A 24,516-nucleotide genomic window follows, 5' to 3' on the forward strand; every position below is an offset into this window, starting at 1 on the left:
GTCACAATGACCTATGGGAACTGCAAAGCCTCCGTAGGACCTGCCTTAGAACATTAAATTCTTTGCAGTGATAGCAGAATCCCAGCCCAGAGGGATATCCCCAGGCCAGAATGCTCAGACATTTAGCATCACAACTCCTGGACTAAAAGGTGAACCCTCCAGAGGGAAAGGAAAAAGCCGTTCTCTCTCGACCTTCACACTCTCGCCAAAGCAGGAGCAAATTGGGTCTCTCAGTTTTTCTCTTCCTTTCCAGTGGGACAGAGGGGGACAGACAGTATGTGCAGGGGCAGATGAGGAAGGGGGGAGACTGTGTCTATCCATTGCCTCAGGCTAACGGTCTGATCTCTCATCCAAATCTGCACTTCAGAGCCAGCAGACGTTCATCCCCACAAACACATTCCCCTCAGCCTTCCCATCGCAGCTTTGTCCACCTCAGGGCTCAGTTCATTCATTTTCTTTCCATGATTTCCATGATTTTCCCATGTTTCCTTCCTGTTTCTACTTTCTGTCATGCTTGGTTTTTATACCAAGCTTCATAGCACCTCACTTGTAGATAGCTTTGCTTAGTATTATATCACCACGTTATTCCTAGATAATCAAGAGTTCAACAGTGCAGCTGTTCTTTCCTCATTTTATCGTCCACTAGACCTCACACTAGGTTAATTCCCTTATGCCCTGTCTCATGTTTTGTCCTTGTACGATTCTAGGCCCCCAATGAAGTCAGCCTGTTCCCAGTGCCTTTGGCACCTGTGAGCTACTGAAGCTCCAATTGTCCAAGCCTCTCTCTTCTCACTTATTATCTCCTGCCTCATCCATCAGTTAACTTTCCCTCTTACCTCCTCTGCCTTCCCGACCATCCCTGGTCATGTGAGAGACACTCGATGAAGTGGGGCTGAGTCATTGATTATCAGAGAGCTCTTCATAGGGCAGTGATAAAGAGTGATAATTGTTCTGATGTCCAAAACTGGGGTGGGCAGCGGGGGTCTCTGCAGCACACTCATCTCAGACATGCTGTCCTCAGTTGCTCCTCCAGCCCCACCCGATTTCCATCCCTTGCTTCAATGTTTTATTTTTCTGTGATTCTCTCCTCACCAGACTCCTCCCCTGACTACACACCACCCCCTGCTCCTTAGCTGCTCACAATTTAGATCTCATTTATTCTCTGATCTGCTCTACCTACAGTACTTGGCTTTTCTTACTTTTTATGTCTTATGTCTGACAATAATAATAATAACAGATTGTTTAACTGTGTGTATGTGGCTTCTGATTGATTTTGGAATTGGGGAAAGGATCCGTGGCATTGATAGGAAGAGGTTACAAGTCTACCTTAAGAATTCCTGGGACTGTGTGCAGGGAAAAATGTAGAAGAGCTGATGATGAAAACCGTTGGATGAATTGACGGAACCCCAGATTCACCCATCCAGGGACAGCCATGCCCCTTGTCCTCACACAGAATATGTTTCATCTTCTAAAAGAGATTGCATTTGCCCTTGCATAGATGCCAGGTGAAGAAATGCAAAAGAATGGCTCCTTTGGAGAAGGGCATTGCAAGAAAAGAAAGAGCTCCTGGTATCCTCCCTGTGTCCTTGACTTCCTAGAGCCTGTTTTCCAGCTGTTCCCTCTCCATCCCCAGTGCCTCTGCCTCCTATTTTGTAGCATATCATAGTCACTACAGGGTCACAAATAAGCAAGACTTGAGAGGGTCAACAGTGATGTGTTCATGCCTGTGTGTGGACTTTCTCCTCTGATCATGAGCACAGTAGAGCCCCCTTCCTGTCTCCTTCACGCTCATGAAGTAACTGGCTAAGCAAGGTTCAAGTTCTTGTAGTGGAAGGAAGAGTTCTTGAGAAAAGAGTGTGAGGAACGAGCTTCCCCATGAGCAAAAAGTGGCCTGAACCCTCTAGCTGAACCCACATTCGCTCCTGAAAAGGCACCCATTAATACCCAAAGGAGCTGCAGAATGACTGGGATTTAAACAGAGATGTGGCCCCATCAGAAATCCCCTTCATCCAGCTCAGCACCACACTCACTGTCTTTTTTGGCTCCTACCTGCTATGATGAGAGTGAGACTCTGTGACCCAACCCCACCCTGTCGCCCATGGACTCATGCCCAATGCTGGCTGCATTGACCTGGCTCCCTGCCTTTAACATTACTGGTACACGCAAATGCCACTGGCCAGCTAAAATCAATTCAAGAATATTTCATGAGTTCCAACTGTATGCAATCCAGTATACCATGGATCACTGGAGCACGGAGGGTGCAAAGGAGAGAAAATCCTTGAAACACCTACAAGTGGTTGATCCCAGTAGTCTGGTAACAGCTGTAGTTAGTATACACACCATTGTATTGACACTGCCTTTAATTGTGGGTAGTCACATCTGCATAGTGTCGTTTATAAGCTCTTGGAAAGTAATGACCACCCAACTGTTTAGGGCTCCCACAAAGTGAAGGACGACAGTTTTTTTGTTTTTTTGGTTTTTTTTGCCATGTACAAGAGTATTTTAAATTGTTGCAAGAAACCCAGAGAATCTGGAGACAGGGAAAGCTCTTAAGTTGACTTTTTACACAATAGAGCTTCATACCATTATTCTATATATAATCTTTTCACCAAAACACTGCCGCCTGATTCTTTCAACAAAAGACTTCTTTGTTTTGATAGCCAAGAAAAATCTTAAGCTCAGTAGAGACAACAGAACAGGCTTTTTAAATTACAAAATATAAGGGCTAAAATGCCATATTTTGGGAATGTAAATTGGAAGGGTTTTTTAAAAAAAGGTTTCGTTAACTTTGCAAAAAGTTATATTTTGTTTTTAACTTAAGTTTTCTTAAATTTTAAAGTTTTGATCAACTCTAGGATTTTTTTTTTTTTTTTTTAATAATTTCCATGGAGTTCTTTGGAATGCAGCTCAGGGAGATCATATCTTTCTTATCTGACTACAGGGTAGGCACAGGTGAGGTGGAAGATGATAACTTTCCTGTACCTCTGACTCCTCTGAAGGCCAAATAAGTTGTCTTTGACCTTCAATTGACCTTCAGTTTCTCAGTATGATCCTAACCCTGAACGTAGGTGCTCATACACTCACATAGCTGAGCGCCTCTGTAACAGGACAGAAGCACTGTATCTGGGGTTGATGGAGATTGCCCAACTCATCCTCATGAGTTCGAGTGCAATTCTAATGTCATGACCTGTGTTTTTTTTTTTTGTAATTCCCCATCATTTTGGAACCTCCTCGAAGGTGTACCTTTCCACTACTATCTTCCAAAGGTGGAAAGGAAGATGATGTTTCCTTCAAGGCATTCTATCACTTTCTAGATCTATATCTCCAACTAGACAAGAAGAGTCCTAAGTCCCTGCTCACCCTATGGGATGCCTCCAAAAGTTGTTACATTGTGAGTGCACACAAAGCAGGTGATCTCTCTCCTATCCCCTTTCATTGGTTTTTGTTAATAACAGGGAAACCAACCTTTCATTGATTTTTGTTAATAGCAAGGAAGCCACCAAGTTAAAAGAAATCTTGGAAGTGGTCATCTCTATCCCACTGGTGCCTTAAGAGCAGAGACCATGTCACTTTGTCTTGTTTGAGGTTGCACCTTCAGTTCTTAGCACCTCCAGAAGGTGAGGGATGTCCTCAGGCACAGGCGATATAACCCTCTAGCTGTACTTCCATGGTAGTTTGATAAGAAAATATTTGTGAACAGAAACAGTCCTAAGCTAGAATTTTATGCACTTATAAGGACTTAGTACGGCCCTTTTTATCTCCCCAGATTCATTGTTCAATCTCTTAACTTCAACCATATGGAACTATTTTTCATACAGTTTTCCCTCTGCTCAGAACATTTCCCCCTCTCTTATCCTCCCTCACCATTGCCTGGCTAACTCTTGTTGTCTTTAGGTTGTGTCTTAGATGTTTCCTCCTAGAAGAAGCCCTCCATGGCCTTCTAAGACCCTCTTCTGTGTTCCCAGAGCACTTCGTGCTCATACTTTTGCAGAACTTCATGCTGTAATATAATTGCCCATTATCTTGTCCACCTTCTCTGATACTCACTAACTTTCTTTAAGACAAAACTGTTTTATTCATCATTTTGTCTCCATCTCCTGGCAAGCTATTTGGCACAAAGTAGACATTCAGTAAATATTTGTTGAATGAATGAATGAATGGAGACCAAATAAGGAAGATACTCTTAGGCATAGATTTCTTAACCGTCAGAAATTAAAATGTAGCCAGAGACTCTGTCCATGTCTGCATTGGATGCAGTGCAAGCTTCTCAGGGGATTCCCTTGGGTGGGTGGGCATCCCTGCCTGGGGTGTGGTTGTTGCTAGGCCCTCCCAGAGATTGCCCTTTTCTGGGTGGAGGACCCCAGGATCTCCCCACCAGCCTGGGCTATACTTCTGTTCTGTACATTTCCTCAACTCCTCCATCCTGCCCAGGCCCCTGCTGTCTTTTCTCTTCCAGACCCAACAAATCCTCTTCCATGCCTCATGTCCTCCTGATCTGTCTAAATTTGGTGACAACTCTGGCTCCTGGAAACCTGGTGGTTTCTATTCATCCATTGCTATTCCATTTGCTGTGCCTGGAGTGTGTTCACTAAACAGTTGTTAAATCTGGTTCTGCCCTTAAATGAAACTTGAAAGTTTATACTGTTTGTCCTAAATGGCTCATCAAGTCTTAACTGGTAGGCAGGAGGCTCTGAAGTGGGTGCCATTATTCCTGCAGCAGCTCAGTCAATCAGGACCAGAAGCCAACTTATCCTGGGTCCTGTTTCTGAGGATGGGTCTAGTGTTAGCTCAACTACTGAGTTCCTGTTCCTTGGGGGTTTGGGGGAGGAATGGACCCAGCTCCTCTCTGGTGGCAGTTCACTTGACTTCCATTGAAGGAAAGAACTTCAAGAATTAAATCACTGCAGTTTTCCATTAGAAGAAATATAGTACATTCAATAATGATAAACACTGTCCACTAATAATTAGAAGAGGGTTTCTGCTTGCAGACCCTCCTAATCAATACTTCTTCCTCATACCCACCCCCTTCCCTTGCCCTGGAACTGAACTTGCCCTGGAACTGAAGCTCAAAGGATCAGAATCAAAGAGAGTGAAAATAAATGAATTGGAGGAGAGAGATGGACAGTGAGAATTAAGGGAAGGCAGGGACCGATGGCGAGGAAGGTAGGAAGATCAGGATAGAGCAAGGAAAAACAGGGTGAGAATCAAAAGAAAGCAAAATGGAGGACATGCAAGTGGGGAGGGCTAAGAAATTTTGAGAGTGAAGAAACCATGGGACCAAGAGGAAGCTGGAGAAAACACCTCCTGGAGCAATCTAGAGGGACAGAGAGAGCAGAGAAGTGAGAGAAAGGAGGAAACCTGGGATGAGAGAGAGGACTTGTACTATAACTCCCATATTAACCAGGAGGATTAATAAGCTCCCATTTATTGAACGTCACATCCATGCCATGTGCTGTGCTGAGGCTTTGCACTTATAGCATATGGAGCTCACTACCCCAAAGTTGAATCCAGAGTTTGGCTGTTTGTGGAGCTGACATGGGAAACACCCAGACATTTCTGCATGAGTTCACATGCAGGAGGCTGGGAGAGGGTTATTCCCTCCACCCCCAGTTCCAACCCAGGAGGTGGAGCTTGGCCAGCTGCAGAGGCCAATCCAGGTACCTCAACAGAACAGAAGTGGAAGAACAGATGCAGCCTTACCCTGAGCATAGGAGAGGCTCCACCACCTTGGGTATGCTAGTGAACAACTAGGAGGGGTGGAAGCGGGTGGCGATGCCTGTTGGGTGTGGGGAGATTTCTGAGGTCCTGTAGGACAGCAGGCATGGCCTTGGAGCTCTGCAGATTTAGGCTCTAATGCTATTATGACCACTTGGATACTCAGGGCTGGTGAAGCTGTAGACACAGAATTCACAGTGATCTTATCTCTGAATCCTTGCATACAACAACCCTGTGATCATTAAAAAAAAACCACCATGAGTTACTTTCCCACTGCTACTAGATGGTAGCACTAAGAGTCCAATGTGATCAGTGTGATGGAAAGACCAAGATCTTTCCACTTCAGCCTAAGGCCTCTCCCTCTGCTGTCCCATCTCTTGTTACAGCAATGTGTTCTAGGTAGTCAGCCTAGGCCTCAGCCCATCTTCAGGCAGTCAAGAGGTTAAGAGAAGGGAGGGAAATGTAGTGTGGGTCCAGAAGCAATGGCCCAGGCAGAAAGGGGCCCCTGGATCCATAAAGATAAAGGCAACACTGGTTCTTTGCAGCTGGGCAGAGGGAGGGAGGTTAGAAATCAGAACAAGGTGAGCAGGAATCAGGCAATGAAGGGGTGGGGTGCAGGAAGCAGACAGCCTGCTCCTGTAGGGGGCCTTGTCCCCCTCCACCTGCTGTGGAAACACAGCAGCCCAGAGCTGCGGGACGTCAGGAACTTTCTGTCCTGGGCAGCTTTACATGTGCACAGCTTAGTGAAAACACCGCCCCAAGCCTCTGAGCCAGGGAGTGCAGTCTACGGGATTTGTGAAAGTTTGTTTTTGTCTTGCAGGGGCTTTGTCCCCATGTGATTCATTAATTGACCCATTGCTCCTTAGAGCTGCAAGGAGCCTGGTAGTTCAGGCCATTAAGTCCCTTCTGTGGGCCTAATTCATTGCCTGACATCACAGGCCTAACAACATAATCCATTTGTCCTGATTTGATTTTCTTCTTTTCAAGAGGCTTCCTCGGCAGCCAGGTTTTCTCATTACGCTATGATTCATCTGTATGGTAATTCCCATTAGAATCAGTATCTCAGACATGATTCATGTTTGGAAATATTAAGCATTATTTAGAGAAAAGCGTGTTACATTCACAGCCACAGGGAATTTCTGCGAGAGAAACCCCTTTGAATGAAGGGTTAGCATTTCTTGAGTTTTGCACTGTGCTGGACTCTGGGCTAGGGGCTTTGGGAGATATAGAGATGATTCGGCCCTGCCCTCAGTAGCTCCAATTCTAGAAGGGAGATGATGTGGTTGTGTTTGTGGGATGGATCATATGTAAAAGTACTGTCCCAGATGAAAGGTGATGTGTTCTCCTTAAAGTCTAAGGTAGTAGTTTACAAACTATAGCAGGAATCAGAATCACCTGGAAGGCTTGTTAAAGCACAGAATAGTGCATTCCAGCCCCAGAGTTTTTGATTCAGTAGGCCCAGGATGTGGCCAAGGATTTGCATTTCTAACAAGTTCCTGGATGATGAAGACGCTGCCCGTCGGAGGACCACACTTTAGGACTATGGCTCTGAGGCTTCAATTATTTCACCGTTGCCCCATTTCTCATTGCCTGCAGTGTGCTAAGCAATGTGGCCTGTGCTGGGGACAAAATGTTGAATAAGAAATAGTTCCTGCCCCAGTGGGAACTCACAGTCTAGAAAGGGAGTAATCAGTGATTTATAGACTTCACAGGAAGTGCCACAGAGTTTTGCAGAGTGCACAGAAAGGAACATGATCTCGTTTCTTGCTGGAACCTAGGAGACGTTCTCCTTTTTAGATGTTTTCTACAGTAATAAAAGTTCAGCTTACTTTCTGCAGAATTCGGTTGCACAGCTCTGGTTAATTGGCCCCATCTTAGCCAGGCTCTTTAAAGTTTCTGGTTCTCTGAAGTTCTCTTTGGTCAGTGTCTTGTGCATGGTCTGAATACTCTCAGTAGAATGGAATTCTGTGCACAGGCACTTGAATGGAATGTGGATTCAAGAGCAGAGGAGACGGCAGCCTGCTACCAAAATCCTACCCCCCATCCTTGCCCCTCAGGTCTCCAAGCTGCCAAGCTACCACCCCCTCCAACAACCTCACTGTTGGTGTCGACTCTTCAGGAAATTTGGCCATTCTTACGTCACTGCATTTTGTTTACACACAGACATCTATCAGCAACGAAACTTCCAGCATCTTCAACCTTCTAGAACACTGCTTCTAGATTCCAGAAGTTAGGAAAGAAGCCCATGAGACCAGTAAAAGGGGTTTCCAAACCATAGTGCAGCAGTCTTACATTTCATGCCATGAGCAAGGCCCCTACATTGGTAGCCACCTATTAACTCACAGTTAACACAGAGTTAAAATAAGTGTGATTATTTTTTCTAGCTCACGGTACTTTAAGAATCACATTATGGAGAGGATAAGCGTGCTGTTAGAAGTGGATGTATAGTCACTAGTGAGAAATAACAGCTGATATTGAAGGAGAACACTGATTAGAGGGAGGGAAACAGGAGAACTTAATAGCATTAAAGAATAATGATAATCAAAATAATCATCAAAATTAAGGTTAATTAATACCCTCCATCCCCCACTTAAGAAGCTGAGGAAGTATGAATCATAGAACAGTAACACTAAGAGGGACCTTGGAGATAGTGTTGGTTGGCCCCTGCATGTTAAAGATAAGAAAACTGGAGCGGGGGGGAGGGGGTATGGGGCAGGAGGAAGGAGTTTTCAGTCATTTGCCCAGCATCACAAAGTTATTAACAGACTGTGCGTCTCTCCAGCACAGAGTCTGTTGTTGTTTTTTGGGTTTTTTGTTTGTTTGTTTTGTTTTTTTTAAACCACTGCTCTCAAGCATTTACTATAGTCTCTATAACTACAACTCAATATTTGTTGAATTGATTTAGGGGAGTCAATACATGAATCCATATCCTGTTTTTTTTAAGCCCCATGATCCTTCCAAATTATCATTTTTATGAAGAATTAGGATGGAAAATGGATCAAATTAAGTACCCTTGACTCTAAGCCAATCAGCAAATGTTAATGGAATAATGTTAAACTATTGGTAAATTTCTCAGGACTGGCCACATTTGGTTAGTAGCAATTAAAGCTTCATTGGGCTACAACTATTGTGAATACTTTGTAAAGATTTGATGCTATTCCATTTGATTTCTGTATCTGGTGTTCAGCAGTGCAGGTGACAATACAATGTCACCTGTGGTTCAGATGAATCCCAATAGATTAAAAAAAAACTGAAGGATTCTAGCCAAGTATTTGGTGAAGACATAGAATAGAGAAATTCACCATTCAGTCAAGAACTATTTATTGAGAAGCTATAATGCCAAGCACTGTTTTAGACACTAGAGATAGAGCAATGAAAAAAAGAAATAAAGTTCTCATGCAGCTGACATTCTAGTGAGAGGGATAGACAATAAACAAAGAGAGATGGAGGGATCATTACTACAATTACCCCTCTCTTGAAAGTACTTCCTTTGACATCTTTAGTAAGATTCCCTAACTTTTTGGTTTGGTAGTTAACAGCACTGGCTTAGAGTTGGAGAGTCCTGATACTAAGTCCAAGCTGTATGCACATTAGTTCCTTATTTTTAAATGCTGGTAACAGTAGGACCTCTTCATAGAGCTGTTCTGAGCTTTAAAAGAAATTGTATCTCAATGCTCAGTGCCTAGTTCATTTTGAGCACTCAATAAATGTAATTATTACAAGTGTTATTATTTTGAGTCAAAAGACCCCTCAGTAACAAGCTTTCTTTTTCTGTTGAAAGATTTCTGAAATTATGCCATCAGATCTTGGAACATCATAATTTTCCATAACTGTGATTTCAGAAAGACAGCTTTTGTAACAGAACAAGTACAAGATTGACTCCCCTTGACAATACCCTCTTTGACTCCAGTAGAAGTCAAGTCAAGACAAAGCCTTTTCTTTCTGGCTGTATAAGAAGAGCTTTCCTTCTGGGTGATTGCTGTGTCTGTGGTGTGTCTGGCTGCTTCATGCCTTTTAGCGCATTAAAGGCTTTCTCTCCTTATGAATTACCGTGGCTCTCTTCATCCTCAGTTGGTTTGTTTTATTTTGTTTTGGGCCTGAACTCCATGTCCCAGCGTTGGTTCCTACAAGGCACCTCTCTTTCTTGAGTCACAAGGAACTGCAAATGTTTTTTAAGTGTTTCTTCAAGTGTTGTCTAAGCACTGCTTGTTTTTCTGTAAGTAGCTTCATTGTATCAAGGACATTTTGCTCACATGACTCCAAGCCATGTCATCCCACGGTACCTGCTACGATGGGCGGAGTATAGTTCTGTGGAAAGGATCCATTCACAGTTCACAGTGGTTGTTAAACCTAGGAGCTGTGAGGGGTGCTGATTACAGCCTTGATCTATAGTTCTTTATGTAAACCTTAAATCTATAAGAACTTAACAATGACCAAATATAGAAATCTTGACTCTTTTCCTTTCCTTATTTCTGACAACTTCAGCAAATCCTATAGAATCTATAGCCAAAACACATCTAGACTATATATATAATACTCAGCAGTTTTTATTCACGTATTTGGTCTTCTTGTTTATTGTCTGCCTTCTCCACTAAAATGAAGCTCTTCTTCCTCACTGTTGGATCTTCAGCAAGTGGGCTTGGCACAAGGTGTGTGCTCAGTAAATATTAATTGTTGAATAACTGAGTGGACACACAGCTTTTTAGCAATCTTGGATGCCGTGTGTGACATGTTGCCTTCTTTCAGGAAAGATATTGGCCCATATAGGGCAGTATTCTGTCTAGTTTTCAGCACTTTCTATTACCACATTAATCAAGTGAGATAAATCTTATATATTTTTAAAACTGTATATCTCCATATAAAGGAAACATATTTGGTCATTCATTAGTCATAACTTGACTATTTTCAAAAATAATTTAGGGTGACCATGAAAGGAACTATCATGAATAAAAACAATAGCAGCAGCAGTATAAGAATCACTTAAACCTCTTGCCAGATAACAATATGATCTTTCCCACTGTTGGGCTGTGAGTGTGACAAATGTAGTGCAAGGGATAAAGCTGGACCACGGAGTTGGAGCTATAGCAACCTGGGTTTCCATCCTGGCTTAGCCTCTTACTAGCTGTGTAAAGTTGACTGTATTTCTCTACCTCCCTAGGCTTACTTAAAATAAATCAGCCTCCTAAATTGTGTGGATTCAATTGTTATGTAATTAAAGTACTTATTGTTGTGTCCGACACATCATCATTGCATCAATTAACTTTTACTTTGTAACAAAGCACTCCTAAAACTTAGTGACTTCTCACAACAGTAGTTTATTTAGCCCATGAGCCTGTGACTTGGCTGGGTGGTCCTCCTAGTCTGGATCCCCTGCTGGGCTCTCTCATACACCTATGGTGGGGGTTGGACTGACAATTGGGTGGTCTAGAGTCTAGGATGGCCTCACCTTGTGTCTGGCTTGTTGGCAGGCTATCAGCCAAGGTGACAGGGGTGACTGGGCCATGGTCTCTCATCCTCCCGCAGGATAGCTTGGGCTTCTTCACATGGTTGTTGCAGAGTTCCCCAAAGCAACAAGAGAGAGTGCTCCAATGCACAAATATTTTTTAAGACCCTGCTTGTATTACATTTGCTGAATTCCCACTGGTTAAGCATATCACAAGGCCAGCCCCAAATGAGTAAAGGAAATAATTTATGGCCATTTTTGTAGTCTATCACAATCATCATTGTTACGATCATCATAAAAATGAATATTTAATGAGCATTTACTAATTTCTTGGTGCTATTCTAGTCACATTACAAGTATCAAAGCTTGTAATTTTAGCCACAACCTTATAAGGCAGATTCTATTGTTTCCCCAAATGGGAGAAAAGGAAATGGAGGTACAAAATGGCAAAGCAACATATCCAGGGTCACACAGTTGGGAAGCAGGGAAGCTTCAATGCTCCAGAGCCACACTTGTGACTGTTCTATACTGCCTTCTCTTGCACTATGTATATGTGGGATTTCCCATGATTTCTTCTTTGTTATATAAGGGTGATCCAATAAGAGATAATAACCTAATTTTGACATGTTCCCTGAGCATGGTCATGTCTACCACCACTTTGTCCACACTTGAGCATTTTTCCATAAGTACCTTGAATTCCGCTCAGCCCATATTGGTGGGACTGTGTTGTGTTAGTCCAGATCTTGGTAGAAACTTTTGATCTCTTTCTGGTTCTTTGTGGTGAGGGTGTTAGCAATGGTAATGACTGCTCAGAGCTTCATTCTTAAAGCACTTCATCCTTTATTTCTTCCGGCAAGTTTGGGGGCTTGGAAAAAAGTGGCTGATGGCAATGCTGAGTCATTACTTAATATATACATAGCATTTATATATGTTTAGTAATAGTCTCTTGAAGGTGACTTGCAGCATCTTTTGAGAGCATTGACTATGGCTTTTTCCCTGTATTCTCAGAAACTAGCACAGGCAAGAGCACACACAGGACACATCGGAGTAGCGCAGTACCTGGTTGTTGTATATATCTACATCCATATCCATATCTCATTAAGACAGCGGTCACAAACACATATACTAATGGTGACTAGATACTGGCCAGGCATGATCACTAGAGAGTGCTGTGGACTGGTGCCAGCTGGAGAACTTGTACTCCATCTAACGGTGGAAGGTCTAGCCATCTGAAAGCACGTGTGAATGCTCAGTGTTACCAGATTGTTCCATTTTTCAGGAGATGCTGTAACTTCGAATGTGTTTGTAAACTTTCCTGATTTTAAAACACTGTGTGTCAGATGAAACCAGTCTGTTGGCTGAATCTGGCCCATGGCCAACCAATTTGTGATCCCCCTACATCAGGTACTTTTGGCACCTCTGTATTGCATTATAACTGTCCTGAAGGCCAGTTATGGGGAGACACAGAATAAGGCGGAGATGGAACAGTGAATAAGAGAGGAAAGACTTCAAGAAGGATGGGTGATTGTGTATTTCAGAGATTCCACAGAGGTCAAGGATGGGAATAAGAAAAGGCCATCAGATTAGAGCAAATCATTTGGTACAACACTGCATCTACAGACTAACTGTTCTTTTTTTAAAAAGTCATGGTCATATAATATGGGAAATACTCAGACACTCAGTTATAACAAAATGAAACAGATTTCTTTACTCTGACCCTTCTAATTGTCTATAATTTTCTATTATGCAGTGTCCAAAAGGGGAAATATTTACTGAGTTTTTCAAACTTTCATGATCAAGGACTCCTTCGGTCCTGCAATCCCTTGTAGGTCTGATGTTTTGATGAACACCTTAGAAAGCTGGATAAGGGACAGAATGAGCCACTGGGAATCTGTGGAAGCATGATGTGGAGGCTGGAATGCATGAGGGAGCCGGTGAGGCCTGCTGAGCCAGCACCGCAGCTGGGCAAGTAGAGCAAGCAGGCCAGCCACCAGCAACCCGGAACTGGCGGCGGATAACCTTTCCTTCTTTTTTTTTTTTTTTTTAAAAAAAAAACCTTTTTAGCATCATTCCTCTGCTAAACACAAACAAACAAAAAACATCAAGGGTTGCTCACCTCTGATGGTTTGAAGCTCTTTGCTTTCACTTTTAAGCCTCTACTTTATCAGGCTGTGGGCCCTTTCTCATTTCCCAGTTACTCCTTACACCCACTATCTGCTCTAAAGGCCCCGAGCTACTGGCTGTCCTTAGAAGAAATTCTGTGCTTTCCAGCCTCTTCTCTCTTGCTTACATCATTAGTTGCCTTCCGGCTGCTCCAGTTAGAGCCATGACCGCTTTGCAAGGTACAAGTCAAACCGTAATTTCCCTATTAAGTCTTCCTTAGCCATCAAACCTCACTGTGGGTTCCTTTCCCTGAGCTTCTAGAGCATTTACTTCTGAAGGACTTGCTTGGGACTTGGTTTGTTGAGGATTAAGTGTGTGGTTTGGAGCTGAGGGAAGAAAATCATGTCCTATGCTCTGCAGCTCCCTATCCCTATTTGCCTTCACAATACACCTAAATAAGTTTAGGGCGATATTGCCCAGCAACACATAAGAGCAAGGGTGTAACCCATCGCACTGAATTTTATAGGCTGTGCATGGGGCAGGGTCTGTGTAATGCATGTTGAACAATTGCATGAGAATGGATTGGAGACATGTTTGGAAACCTGTTCTAATAGTCTAATCTTCTTGAGTTAATTCTTGGTGAATTCAGGTGATAAAAGGAGAGGAAATAAGTATGGTGACAGAGACAGGACAGGAATGGATCCTTTGGATGTGGGAGGGGAAGAAGGAGGAAGAGAAAAAAGGATTCAAAGACTTTGATCTCAGCTGATGGATTGGAGGATTATGCCCTAGAGAGAAATAGAGACAATCTCCTTACCCACGATGCTCTCGTCCTCACTTCAGTTTGAGCGTGGAGAAAAGCTTCCCCATGAATGTCAGACTGAAGTGTTCCATGAGGCAGACAGACCTGGGACACTCTTGGGAGTCCAAGAGGACAAAAAGGAAAGGTTTGCCCTTGTCTCTCTGCAAAAGAGCTTTGTTCTGTTGAGCAGGAGGAGAAACTTGAGCTGAATATATTTTTGGTTGGTACAGCTTGTAAGTGCTCTGTTTGATAGCAGGGTTGTTTGAATGGCCTATTTCATAACTACACATAGCTTTTCCAAATAAATGGTGTCTGTAGAATGTTCAGGTTAATGCATGAGTCCAGTGCTCAAGAGTGTTTGTGCTTAGAGCGACTGAGCCTTCTTTCTTAATAAGTCATCTTGGCATTCTGTCAACAAGTTAATTTGCTTTTCTAAGAAACTAGATTAATACTTCCTGTACTTTGTGCTATTCACAGATCTACAATGCAGTGAGAAAGGGAGAAGAAACAGAAGATACAGTTGGATCTCTTCTCCATTTCTTCACAAAGCTCCCACCCTCCGAGACAGCCCATGGAAGGATTACTGTTGGTCCGTGCTTAAAGCAGTGTGTCCAAGACACCACATGTGAGTATCGTGCCACCCTCCAAAGGACTTCCATATCTCAGTACATCACCGGTTCTCTCCTAGAAGCAACTACGTCTTTAGGAGCAAGAAGTGGCCTTCTCAGTTCTTTTGGAGGATCCACTGGACGAATGATGCTGAAAGGTAATGTCTGAAATTCAGTTTTAACTTTCACCTTTGACTGCAGAGAAGAATCTAAGTTACCATTTATGCATGTGCTGATGGAAAAATGAGTTCACTTATCAGTGACTATATGTAAAAGTAACTGCTTTTGGAGAAGAATATAAAAAGGTGGTCCCTTACCAAAATCCCTTAAGTTTCCAAATAATAAGCAGTAAGAGGTTGAATTTTTTTTCAAAAGAAGTAAATGGCTAAAATGCTATCTTTAATTTTTTTAATTGATTATTCAGACAGGTGATTTCTCCTAGAGGTAGTCCATGACAGATGTGAATTACTATGATAAGATGCTAGCAAAAGTGTGGTTATGTGGTCTCAGTAAAAACCAACAGTGGTCAGGAACAGAGTGAAATATAGATCTCCTTCATACACTGAATCAGTATGTTACCTATGGGTCAGAAAAGGCAAGAGCCATCTTCCAGTGACTACCATCTTAAAGGACAAGATAGGCAGGCATCCTGCTGAAAATGAAAGCCAATGGAAAATGGGGTCCCTCAGCGTCTGAACTTCCCAGCTACTTCCCATGAGTAGCAGACAAGCAGGTCAGAAATGGCAGTGCATCAAAGAACCTGAGAGACTTGTGCACTGCACAGCTGTCACAAGCTGCTTGGCAGCCTTCCCTGGCAGGAAGCTGCCAGCCAGACAGGGACCATGCAGAGCAGCATTCCATGGCCTAGGGGCTGCCAAGAGCTCTATCTGACACCCGGCCATTTCTCTCAAGGAGAGTATCTATTGTCCCTTCACAGCAAACCCTGAGACCCAGGGTTAGTGAGCCAGTGACCTTCTTCTTGGACCCTCAGCCTCTCCTATCCCACTTCCACACCCCTCTGGGCAAGGCTAAGAGGAACACCACCACTTCCCTGTGTACCATGTTTGGTGCCATGTTGGTTTGTTTTCTAGAGTCACCTTAACTTCTTAACTTCTAGGGATTAGTGATAAATGATGAATGAAGAAAAACACAAGATGTGGGAACACTGATCCAAGAGGCTAATGGGGAGAAACTTGGTTTCATATATTTTTCATCAATTTAACGTATTTTTCGAGCCCCTGCTAGGTGCTAGGTACTGGGAAGAGAACAAAACATAATTCCTGCCCTCGTGAAGCTTATAGTCTCTAGGTGGTAAGCAGTTTTCCTTACAAATAGGATTCGAAGTTTCTCCACTCTGATGTGGCTCCGAGAGATTGCCAAGCTTGCATTCTCCATCAGTGCTCTTCCTAGGAAGTCGGGCTGAGATTGGCATGTGGAATTGACATTGCTTCAATGCTTGTAACTGTATGCCAGGACCTCATCCTGAGAGTTGATCGACCTGTGTTTATAAGATATCCACTCTGTGCCCTGCAGTGTGTAGGTGTTCAGAGAGATCCTAATGAAGTTCCAGTCGATTTACTTGCCTTTAAGGTGTTTATGATCCCAACGAAGAGGCAAATTTGCATGCATCAGGTAATCAAAGAATAATATGAAACTACAGAGTGTTAATGCCAACTAATGTAGAAGTGGCTCTAAGGTTTTTTTTTTTAATGTATTTTTAATTGTGCATATTTGTGGGGTACAGCGTGTTGTCTCAATACATGCATATATTATTGTACAATGATTCACTTAGGGTGGATAGCATATCCATTACCTAAACATCTAAGTGTTCAAAAAGTTTAGAGGGAGTTAATGTTCTACATAATGAATGGAGTGGCCTGAAACGTAAAGCCTCAAACAAAGGTCAATAAAGATCTTTCTTCGTCATTAATTGCTAAAGGACAGATCTCCAGGCCCCCCAACTAAGACAGGCATGCCTCCAGTCTTCCACAGACCTATGAAGAGAAAATAGGAGGCTGCTGGGTAGTGTGTCCTTTGCCCTGATAGTAACTTGATCTAGATTGCTATTTGCACTTCCTTGTTCAGATTAGACATCATAGATCTACATTCCCAGCTCTGGGACTCACTGGCTCATCAGCAAATGTATTGAATTTAAGTTGGTATTTTAAGCAGGAGTTGGGAGTTGCTTTAATATTCTGTTTTGCAGCTCTTTCATGGTTTCTGATAACCCTCTGTAGGTAGCTCCTGCTAAATAACGTGATTAGCTCATTGCCTTCTGGTCCAAACTGATTCCTGTAGCTTCTGGCTTGCTCTCTTGGAAACCTTCTTCAACTTCATTACCTTCTCCTATAGTTTTCAAAGTCTTTTTGTGCCTTAGTTAAACTTATGTTTCTTCAACCTGTAGTGAAAGAAAAGGTATCAAAAAAACAGATAGGTTTCTCACTACAAAAAATGATAAGTATGTGAGGTAACGCATACGTTAATTAGCCCAATCAAGCCATTCCACAGTGCTTACATATTTCAAAGCATCAGACTGTACATGATAAATATATACCATTTTTATATGTCAATTAAAAAAATTAAATTAAAAAAAATTTTAAAATCACAAACGGGTCCTCATAGTCACAGAGCGTTCACAAAATCTATAGGATCAGCATATTGGCTAGTAGTTTTGAGCTCTGATGGCCGTATACTCTGACAGGGGATCTGGGGGACATGCTGGCTGCTGTGATTTGGTTTTCTGCTTCTTTTATTGTTCAGTGTACGTCCTGTGGCACGGATTTGGCCAACTGCTTTCAGCTTTGAATTGCTAATGAAAATCTATGGGGAGTGTGTAATACACACTTAACCTCCAGTTTGTAAATGAGTTGTGTTCTAGAAGGTCATTTCTCAGGAGCTTTGTGGAACTTAGAACACTTTCCTGGAGAAACAGTATTAAATGTTGTAATTTGGCTCCCAGACTCTAGTCCTCAAAGACTTTTTTTAACCCGTAACAGTTGAAATGTGCACAATTCCCTTGGAATAAGAGAAAAACACTATTATTGCAGTGCTGAGAATCAGCCTTCAAGAAAAAGCAATTCGAGTAAGTTAAAAGACATTTCTTGTTGAGGGGAAATAATTAAAGATAAGTAAAGAGTTAAACTTTTATGGAGATTTTGAAAAGAACTTTTAGCTATTTTAGAGATTTTAGATGTTGGCAGCTATAGTTCTTTGTAGGGCTAATTACACTTTGAAACTCATACCTATATGAAAGGATTAGAAAATCATCCCAGTTACTTCCCCCCCCCCCGCTTTTTTTTAATGGGATGCTTTTAAATGGAATGAGGAAGGGCAGAAGGAGGCACTGCAAGATTTAATTTTTTTTCCCAGAAAGAAAGGGAAAGGAAGAGGGTCAAAAGAATGACCTCTTGCATGAGAGAAATCATGTTTGAAGTGGATTAAATGGAATTGGGGAAGATAGAAAAAGAGAAGGGAGGAAAAAGACAAGTACTCAAGTCTGAGTCCACTTATATGAGGTACTTAGAGCAGTCAGAATCATACAGACAGAAAGTAGAAGGGAGGTTGCCAGGTGCTGGGGGAGGGGGAAAGAAGGAGTACTGGGGAGCTAGTGTTTAATGAGTGTAGATTTTCAGTTCTGTAGGATGAAAAAAGATCTGGAGATCGATGGTAGGATGGTTGCACAACAATATAAATGCACTTAATACCACTGAACTGTACACTTAAAAATGTTAAGATGGTAAATTTTATGTTGCATGTTTTTTTACCACAATAGAAAATTGGAAAAAAAATAAGGCCGTGTTATGTAGCTCTTCCATCCCAATTCTAGTAAGATGTTACAAAGAATTGAGGAACTCATCTTCTGGAGGTGGTTACAAGTGATTACAAGACGGGGCTTGCAGCAGCCTTCAGTAGGTGAGAACAGGAGAAAATGTCCAACCAATTGATCGTTTACAAGTCAGTAACTGGTAACTCAAGGCTGGATTGACGAGAGTTCTGCAGTATGACAGCTTTACCACAGTCTATGTATGGGTTGGTACAGAAAGACAACCAGCAATCAGTACACAAATATGCCCGGTTTTTGCCTTCAGGGCCTCTGAGGGTGGTCTGTCTTTTAAATTGAAAGTTTGCCAAATGACGAGAGATATTTTCTGATATGAAGTATTGATCAGCTAGGTGTGCCCTTGGTTACAAGAGTGTGCTGTCTCTAAATGGAAGAATGGAGAGCTTATACCATGCGGTCAGGGACGTCCACTACTTTCATGCAGTTAAGATCTTTCTCCTTCCCATATCTGTCTCCTTCTCCCTCTCCCCATTAGCCTTGTTAGAATCACAGGACCAACACCTTATAGCAGTGGCAGTCAAAAGAATTATTGACTTCAATAATCAGGAAGAAGTTTTCAAATCCATCACCTGCTTTTGTTTCTTTTCTTCAGTATTTTACCTACTGAAAATTATAAAAGCAAGACAAAGTAAAAATGGAGAGGAAAAAGTGAGGTAATTGACGGTTATACAAAGCACTGAAATAGCAAAATTAGAAAAATAAAATGATAAATAAGATTTTTCATATAACACAGCTAAGTGTTTTCAGATGTGCATATTGTACAAGCCAATATAATAAACTTAGTGCATTAAACTCAATTTTTCCTTCTCAAATTGTTGCTGAGTACAGTTTGTAACTTAAAAGATTAAATATTACATGTAACCAGGACCAAGCTTAGTTACTGATATTTAAATCATGTAGTACAAAAGAAAACTCCACTGTTCATTTTTAATCAGTTTGAGTATGCGTGTATGTAGAATAACTATATTAAAGTTATTGGTCATATATAAGCTGTAAAGAGAATATTAATATGAAAACAAAAAGTGCCTTACAAATTTAATATTCTTATTTGAAAATAGGGGATATTTTGTTTCTGATAGAAAAGTCTAATAAATTTTCAACTTATTTTCTTTCGGTGCAATAAATATATTCTATTTGTGTCTTTTCCTAAAGTTAATAGCTTTGAATTTAAAAACAAGAAGTCATAGTAGGAATACTCACACACATTTGAATTGCATGACTATACCTCATAAATAATTTAGTTTATAAAGGCTGTCTTAGTTGACTTCCTCATTATCAAAGCAATTACCCTTCTCATGCCTACCAGTCAGGAAAGGCAAGTACATAGTTCTAATTCCAATATTTCAGTTTATTTAAAGAGATACCCTGATATACTAGTTTTGTAACCTAGAACTTATTTTATTGATGTTTAAAAGTGTGCTTAAATGTAATATTGGGTAAGTTTCTGTACCAGGTAATCAAATAAAAAGTATTCATCAGATACCCACTATGGCATGGTGCTGGGTCACCTATGGGAAGAATGCAAAAGATCGCATCTGGAAGTCTTCAGCTTGTAAAATAATATTTCTCATTCCAGAGAAAATGTAATGTTAGGTTTCAGGTGTACTGAAGTAGCCCTTACCACCTAAAGTGGATTCATAAAGTGCTGGACTACTGAGTTGAAGACAGTGTCAGTAGGTCATGGGGCAAGGAAATTTGATGGGCACAGGACAAAAACCCTCTGTCTTGGGACCACAGGTGGTCAGGTATCATCCAGGAGTGTAATTCCACACCCACGTATAACCTAAGAGTATGACTCCACACAAGTTGTGACCAAGGAATGTGACTCCTGTGACCAGGTGTGACCTAAACATGGCATTCCACGCCCAGGTGTGAATGCATCTCGTTTGAGCTGGGAGACTGGTTGCATTCAATTCTTTTATATGCCCTAATTTTGCTCCAAGAAACTAGTTTATGAAGAGAAAAAATTCTATCCTGTTTCTCAGCAAAAGTTTTGAAAGAAAGAGAAAGAAAGGAAGAAAGGAAGGAAGGGAAAAATAAATCAGGTAATACATACCGGTTAAGTCCTAATCAATGAATTGAGAAAGGTGACTGGTGAGGACAACAATGCCACACAGGCACTTGGGGTTTCTATATTTGAGCTGATCATAAAACATCAAATCTTGGATACTGAAACTTAGAATGGGCCATATTCTAAAAATTCGTTTGCAAGATAGTTGTTCGAAACTTGATACCCAAAGGAACAACAGCAATTAGATTCCAAGGCTTCCCTCCAAAAGTTGCTGAGTATTTAAAGTGAAAAATAGTCCTAAAAGTTGATTTTTCAATGTTGGTAATTAAATGTCCCAGAAAAATAAACTGGAATATAAAATTATCTTGAAAGAGGTAGGTTGAATTAGAGAAGGACACAGAGCAGATAGATTACCCTGGGGAAGTCAAGAAACAAATTTGAATTGGAAGGTGGAGAGAGAGAATTAAGAATAGTATTTAAAGCTGAAAAGGTTATTAATAGAAAAAGAAAACTAAAGAATATAACTTGTGGTGATTAGAAGAATGGGCCAAATTTCTCATCTCTCATTGAATGAATACATTCTTCTTAAAAGGGAGTATATAAAATAATAGGGACATAATTTCTTTTTTTAGAGTAGGGAGATAATTGCCAAAGAATAGATGTAGAAACATACAGAACTGGTTTTCTCCGAGAGAGGTGTTTTATTTGTCATCTTCTACCCACTGTACTGTTTGAATTTTAATTTTTATGTGCACATACTCCATTTATAATTTTTAAAAGGAAGCATTTGGAGCCCATGTGAAAATTCTGATGGATTCTACCTCCTCATTTACCATTTGGGCCTCACGTTCAAATGAAAAGGGGGCAGAAGAGGGGAGGACCAGAGGTTTTGTTGAAGTAAGGTGGGGAGAGGGGCTCAGAATGAAAAAGACAAGTGTTATTTTAGGCTATCTTTGCCCTATCAGAAATATCAGCCACCGAGTAGCTTCACGGTTAAGAGAAGTTGAACATGAGCATCATTCTGTCATGGGTTTGAGTCTGGACTTCAACACTGTGTCATCTTAAGTAGATGACTTCTCTAGGCTTCTGTTTCTGCATCTGTAAAACGGGAATAAGAGCAGCAACTTTGTAGGGTTGTTTTGAGAATTAAGTATAATAACGTGTATAAAGAACTTAGCATAGTATCTGGTACCTGATATGTGTTTAGTAAATCTTATGATGGTGATGGTGATGCTGAGGATGATGATGGTGGTGATGATGATGATGGTAATTATGATTGCTGCCACTGTTTATTGTAGCACCTTGAAATGCCAGCCCTCCACTGTTCTTACTTCAGAGGTTCTGTTGTTAGATCAGTCATAGACGCACACAAGAAGGAAAAGTGCCCTACAGGATTTCCTGGCTGTGGGACCAGAGCACTAGCAACTTATATACCTGAGATACACCTGAGAGGAAGTATCTAGTGGCTGGGGACTGTCACTGTGTAACTCCTTTATTTAGATTTTTCTTAGTTTCCATGCATTAGGCCATTCATTCATTCATTCATTCATTCATTCATTTAACCAATATTTGATGAGCATCTACTGTGTGCCAAGAATATAACAGAAAACAAGATACAGTCTTTACTTTCAAAGGCTTTACCTGCAAATGAAGGAGATGGACAAATAAATGTGCAATTTTAGGATGGTGTGAATGTTATGGTTGAAATAAGCATAGGATAGAGAGGCCCAGAGGGAAGTCCGTGTACCATCTTGAGTGACGTCTGAAATCTTAAACCATTAAAGATCCTGGAGAAATGTGAACAGGCATTTAACCAGGAAAAACAAGCTGTGACCTGTATTATGAAGCTTCTATTGTTTCTACTTAATTCTCATCTGATACCATCTCTATTCCCTCCAGAGTAGAAAAGATACTAAGCATTTATTTGTGGTATTGGAAGCCTTGTCTAAAAATCTATGATTGGTACAAAATTTAGTGTTCAAATTAAAATTTTTACGTTTTTATGATGATGAATTACTTGTTACAGTAAAAAGATTTTTTTCAGTACATGAAACTAATCCTTTTGAGTGTTTCTAAATTGTTTATTGTTTTAGAGGACTAAAACTCATTTAAATAAGCTATGAAAATTCTTGTCTATGGGAACATTTATAGCACATAATGGAATATGCTTATAATCTGTTTATAATAACGTGGGTCAGTAGCAAATATTTAAGAGGAAAAAAAGAATATCACAAGATAGTCTGAGTCATTATTTAAACTTCTGTTGGAATTAAATCTTCAAGCCAAGAAACAATGAAGAAATTAGTAGTACAGTTAAAGTAGTAAAGGGTCATTTTTAAGGGAGTTTAGTTTTTGATGGACTGAATTCTAACAGAAGATTTTACCATCTTCAGGAAAGTCTAAAATGTTTGTTAACTGGAAATACATATTTAGTATTTTAAGTCTTTTTAAGTTCATATTTCAACAATGAACTTTTTAAAAAAATGTTTTCTATAATATTAATTCCACAAGTAATTCCATGAAGGCCCAAACAAATGTATACTTCAACACCCCTGAGGCACTATTTGTGAATTCTGTAGTCTCCAGATACACCTTGCACCCAAGGTGTTTGGGCAATGGTGGGTATTTCACCCCTGTCTATACCCAGAGTTGTCTTTTGGCATTAATAAGCAAACTCCTCTAAAATCCATTTCGACGGCTGGCCGGTTAGCTCAATTGGTTACAGCATGGTGTTATAACACCAAACTCGATCTCAAGGGCGGATCCCAGTACCAGCAAGCTCCCCCCCCCGCACACACACACTCTGCCCAAAAAAATTTATTTCAAATAGATATTGCTATGGATGATCTAGGAACATGGAGGGAAACAGAGAGTACAAAAAGCTTCAGAGACCCCGGCAACTCACAAGATCTGGGCTGATGGACTCCCAAATCCTAGAACCAAACTCTTCAACTGGGGTTGACCAGCTAGTAGGGGCAAAGCCAGTGTTTGATCCCAAGCCTGTCTGATTTCCAAACCCATGTTCTTAACAACTAGGAAACATTCTAGTATTATCTCCCATTCAGGGATCCTATGTCCTGTCTTATACCAGGGGTGCGAGTGTGTGTGTATGTGTGTGTGCGCACACGTACATATGTACAGTACAACATGGAACCCAAGATTTGAACACAGGTCCATCTGACTACAAAATTGATGATTTTCCCACATACTTGCTGCTTCCTTGCCCTAGAGACCTCTGAGGACTTCGAGGATATCCGTTGAAGTGATATCCTTCCGTTCTTCAATGTGGGCACCTGTGAGGGTAGTTGGGGATCTTCCCACCTACAGCTGCATAGTCATAGCACAGAGTCAATCAAAGAGAAGAAGTAGCAGCTCCTTTTAGCTGATGGACCAAGTGAATGTGGCAAAAGAAGCTACACAGTGCCTGGCCAGTGGAAAGGGCTCAGAAAATATTTGTTGAGTGAATGAATGAATGAATACGTGAACACATACACACAATTCCAGGCTAACACACATTACCTGTACTAAAACCAGGAAGGAAGGTTGGAAGGTATGTGATTCGATCCCATGAGCATCACCAACATCAAAAGTTAATTTAACAGCAGTAACTATGCATATTTTTTAAGCATTATTTACAGAAATCATTTGAGCTGGTCCCATCCCTGTCCAGTGTGTGAATAACTGTAGGTGGCAGAAGGCAGGCCTCTGAGAGCCATATGAGGAACATTTATACCTTTGGTCTTCATTGGCCTCTGAACAGGAAAGTCCTGCCCAGTTGGAAGATATTAATTGGCGTGCAATGAAGCAGACAGCCATGGAATGATTTCTCTCTGATCAATTTTTATGGTTGTCCCAAGTGCCCTCACACCTCTGGGCCAGTTGGCAAGTGCTCCTGTGGGTCTTGTCTCTGCAAAGTGGTCCCACACTGTTGAGAAACGAGAAAAGGAAAAGAAGGAAGGTGTAGCCCCAACATCCGCATTAGCCCTGCTTTGG

At 41.3% G+C, this 24,516-nt stretch overlaps 1 protein-coding gene across 1 annotated transcript in view; it reads left to right on the forward strand.

The window, feature by feature from the left end:
• Positions 1 to 24,516, forward strand: part of PLCE1 (phospholipase C epsilon 1) — a 272,101-nt gene that overhangs the window by 75,692 nt on the left and 171,893 nt on the right. The window contains exon 2 of the mRNA XM_063102561.1: positions 14,541 to 14,829. Within this exon, the coding sequence (XP_062958631.1) occupies positions 14,541 to 14,829 (289 nt within the window). The remainder of the gene's footprint in view (positions 1 to 14,540; positions 14,830 to 24,516) is intronic.

Source organism: Cynocephalus volans, chromosome 7, assembly GCF_027409185.1.
Source record: "Cynocephalus volans isolate mCynVol1 chromosome 7, mCynVol1.pri, whole genome shotgun sequence".
Lineage (NCBI taxonomy): Eukaryota > Metazoa > Chordata > Mammalia > Dermoptera > Cynocephalidae > Cynocephalus > Cynocephalus volans.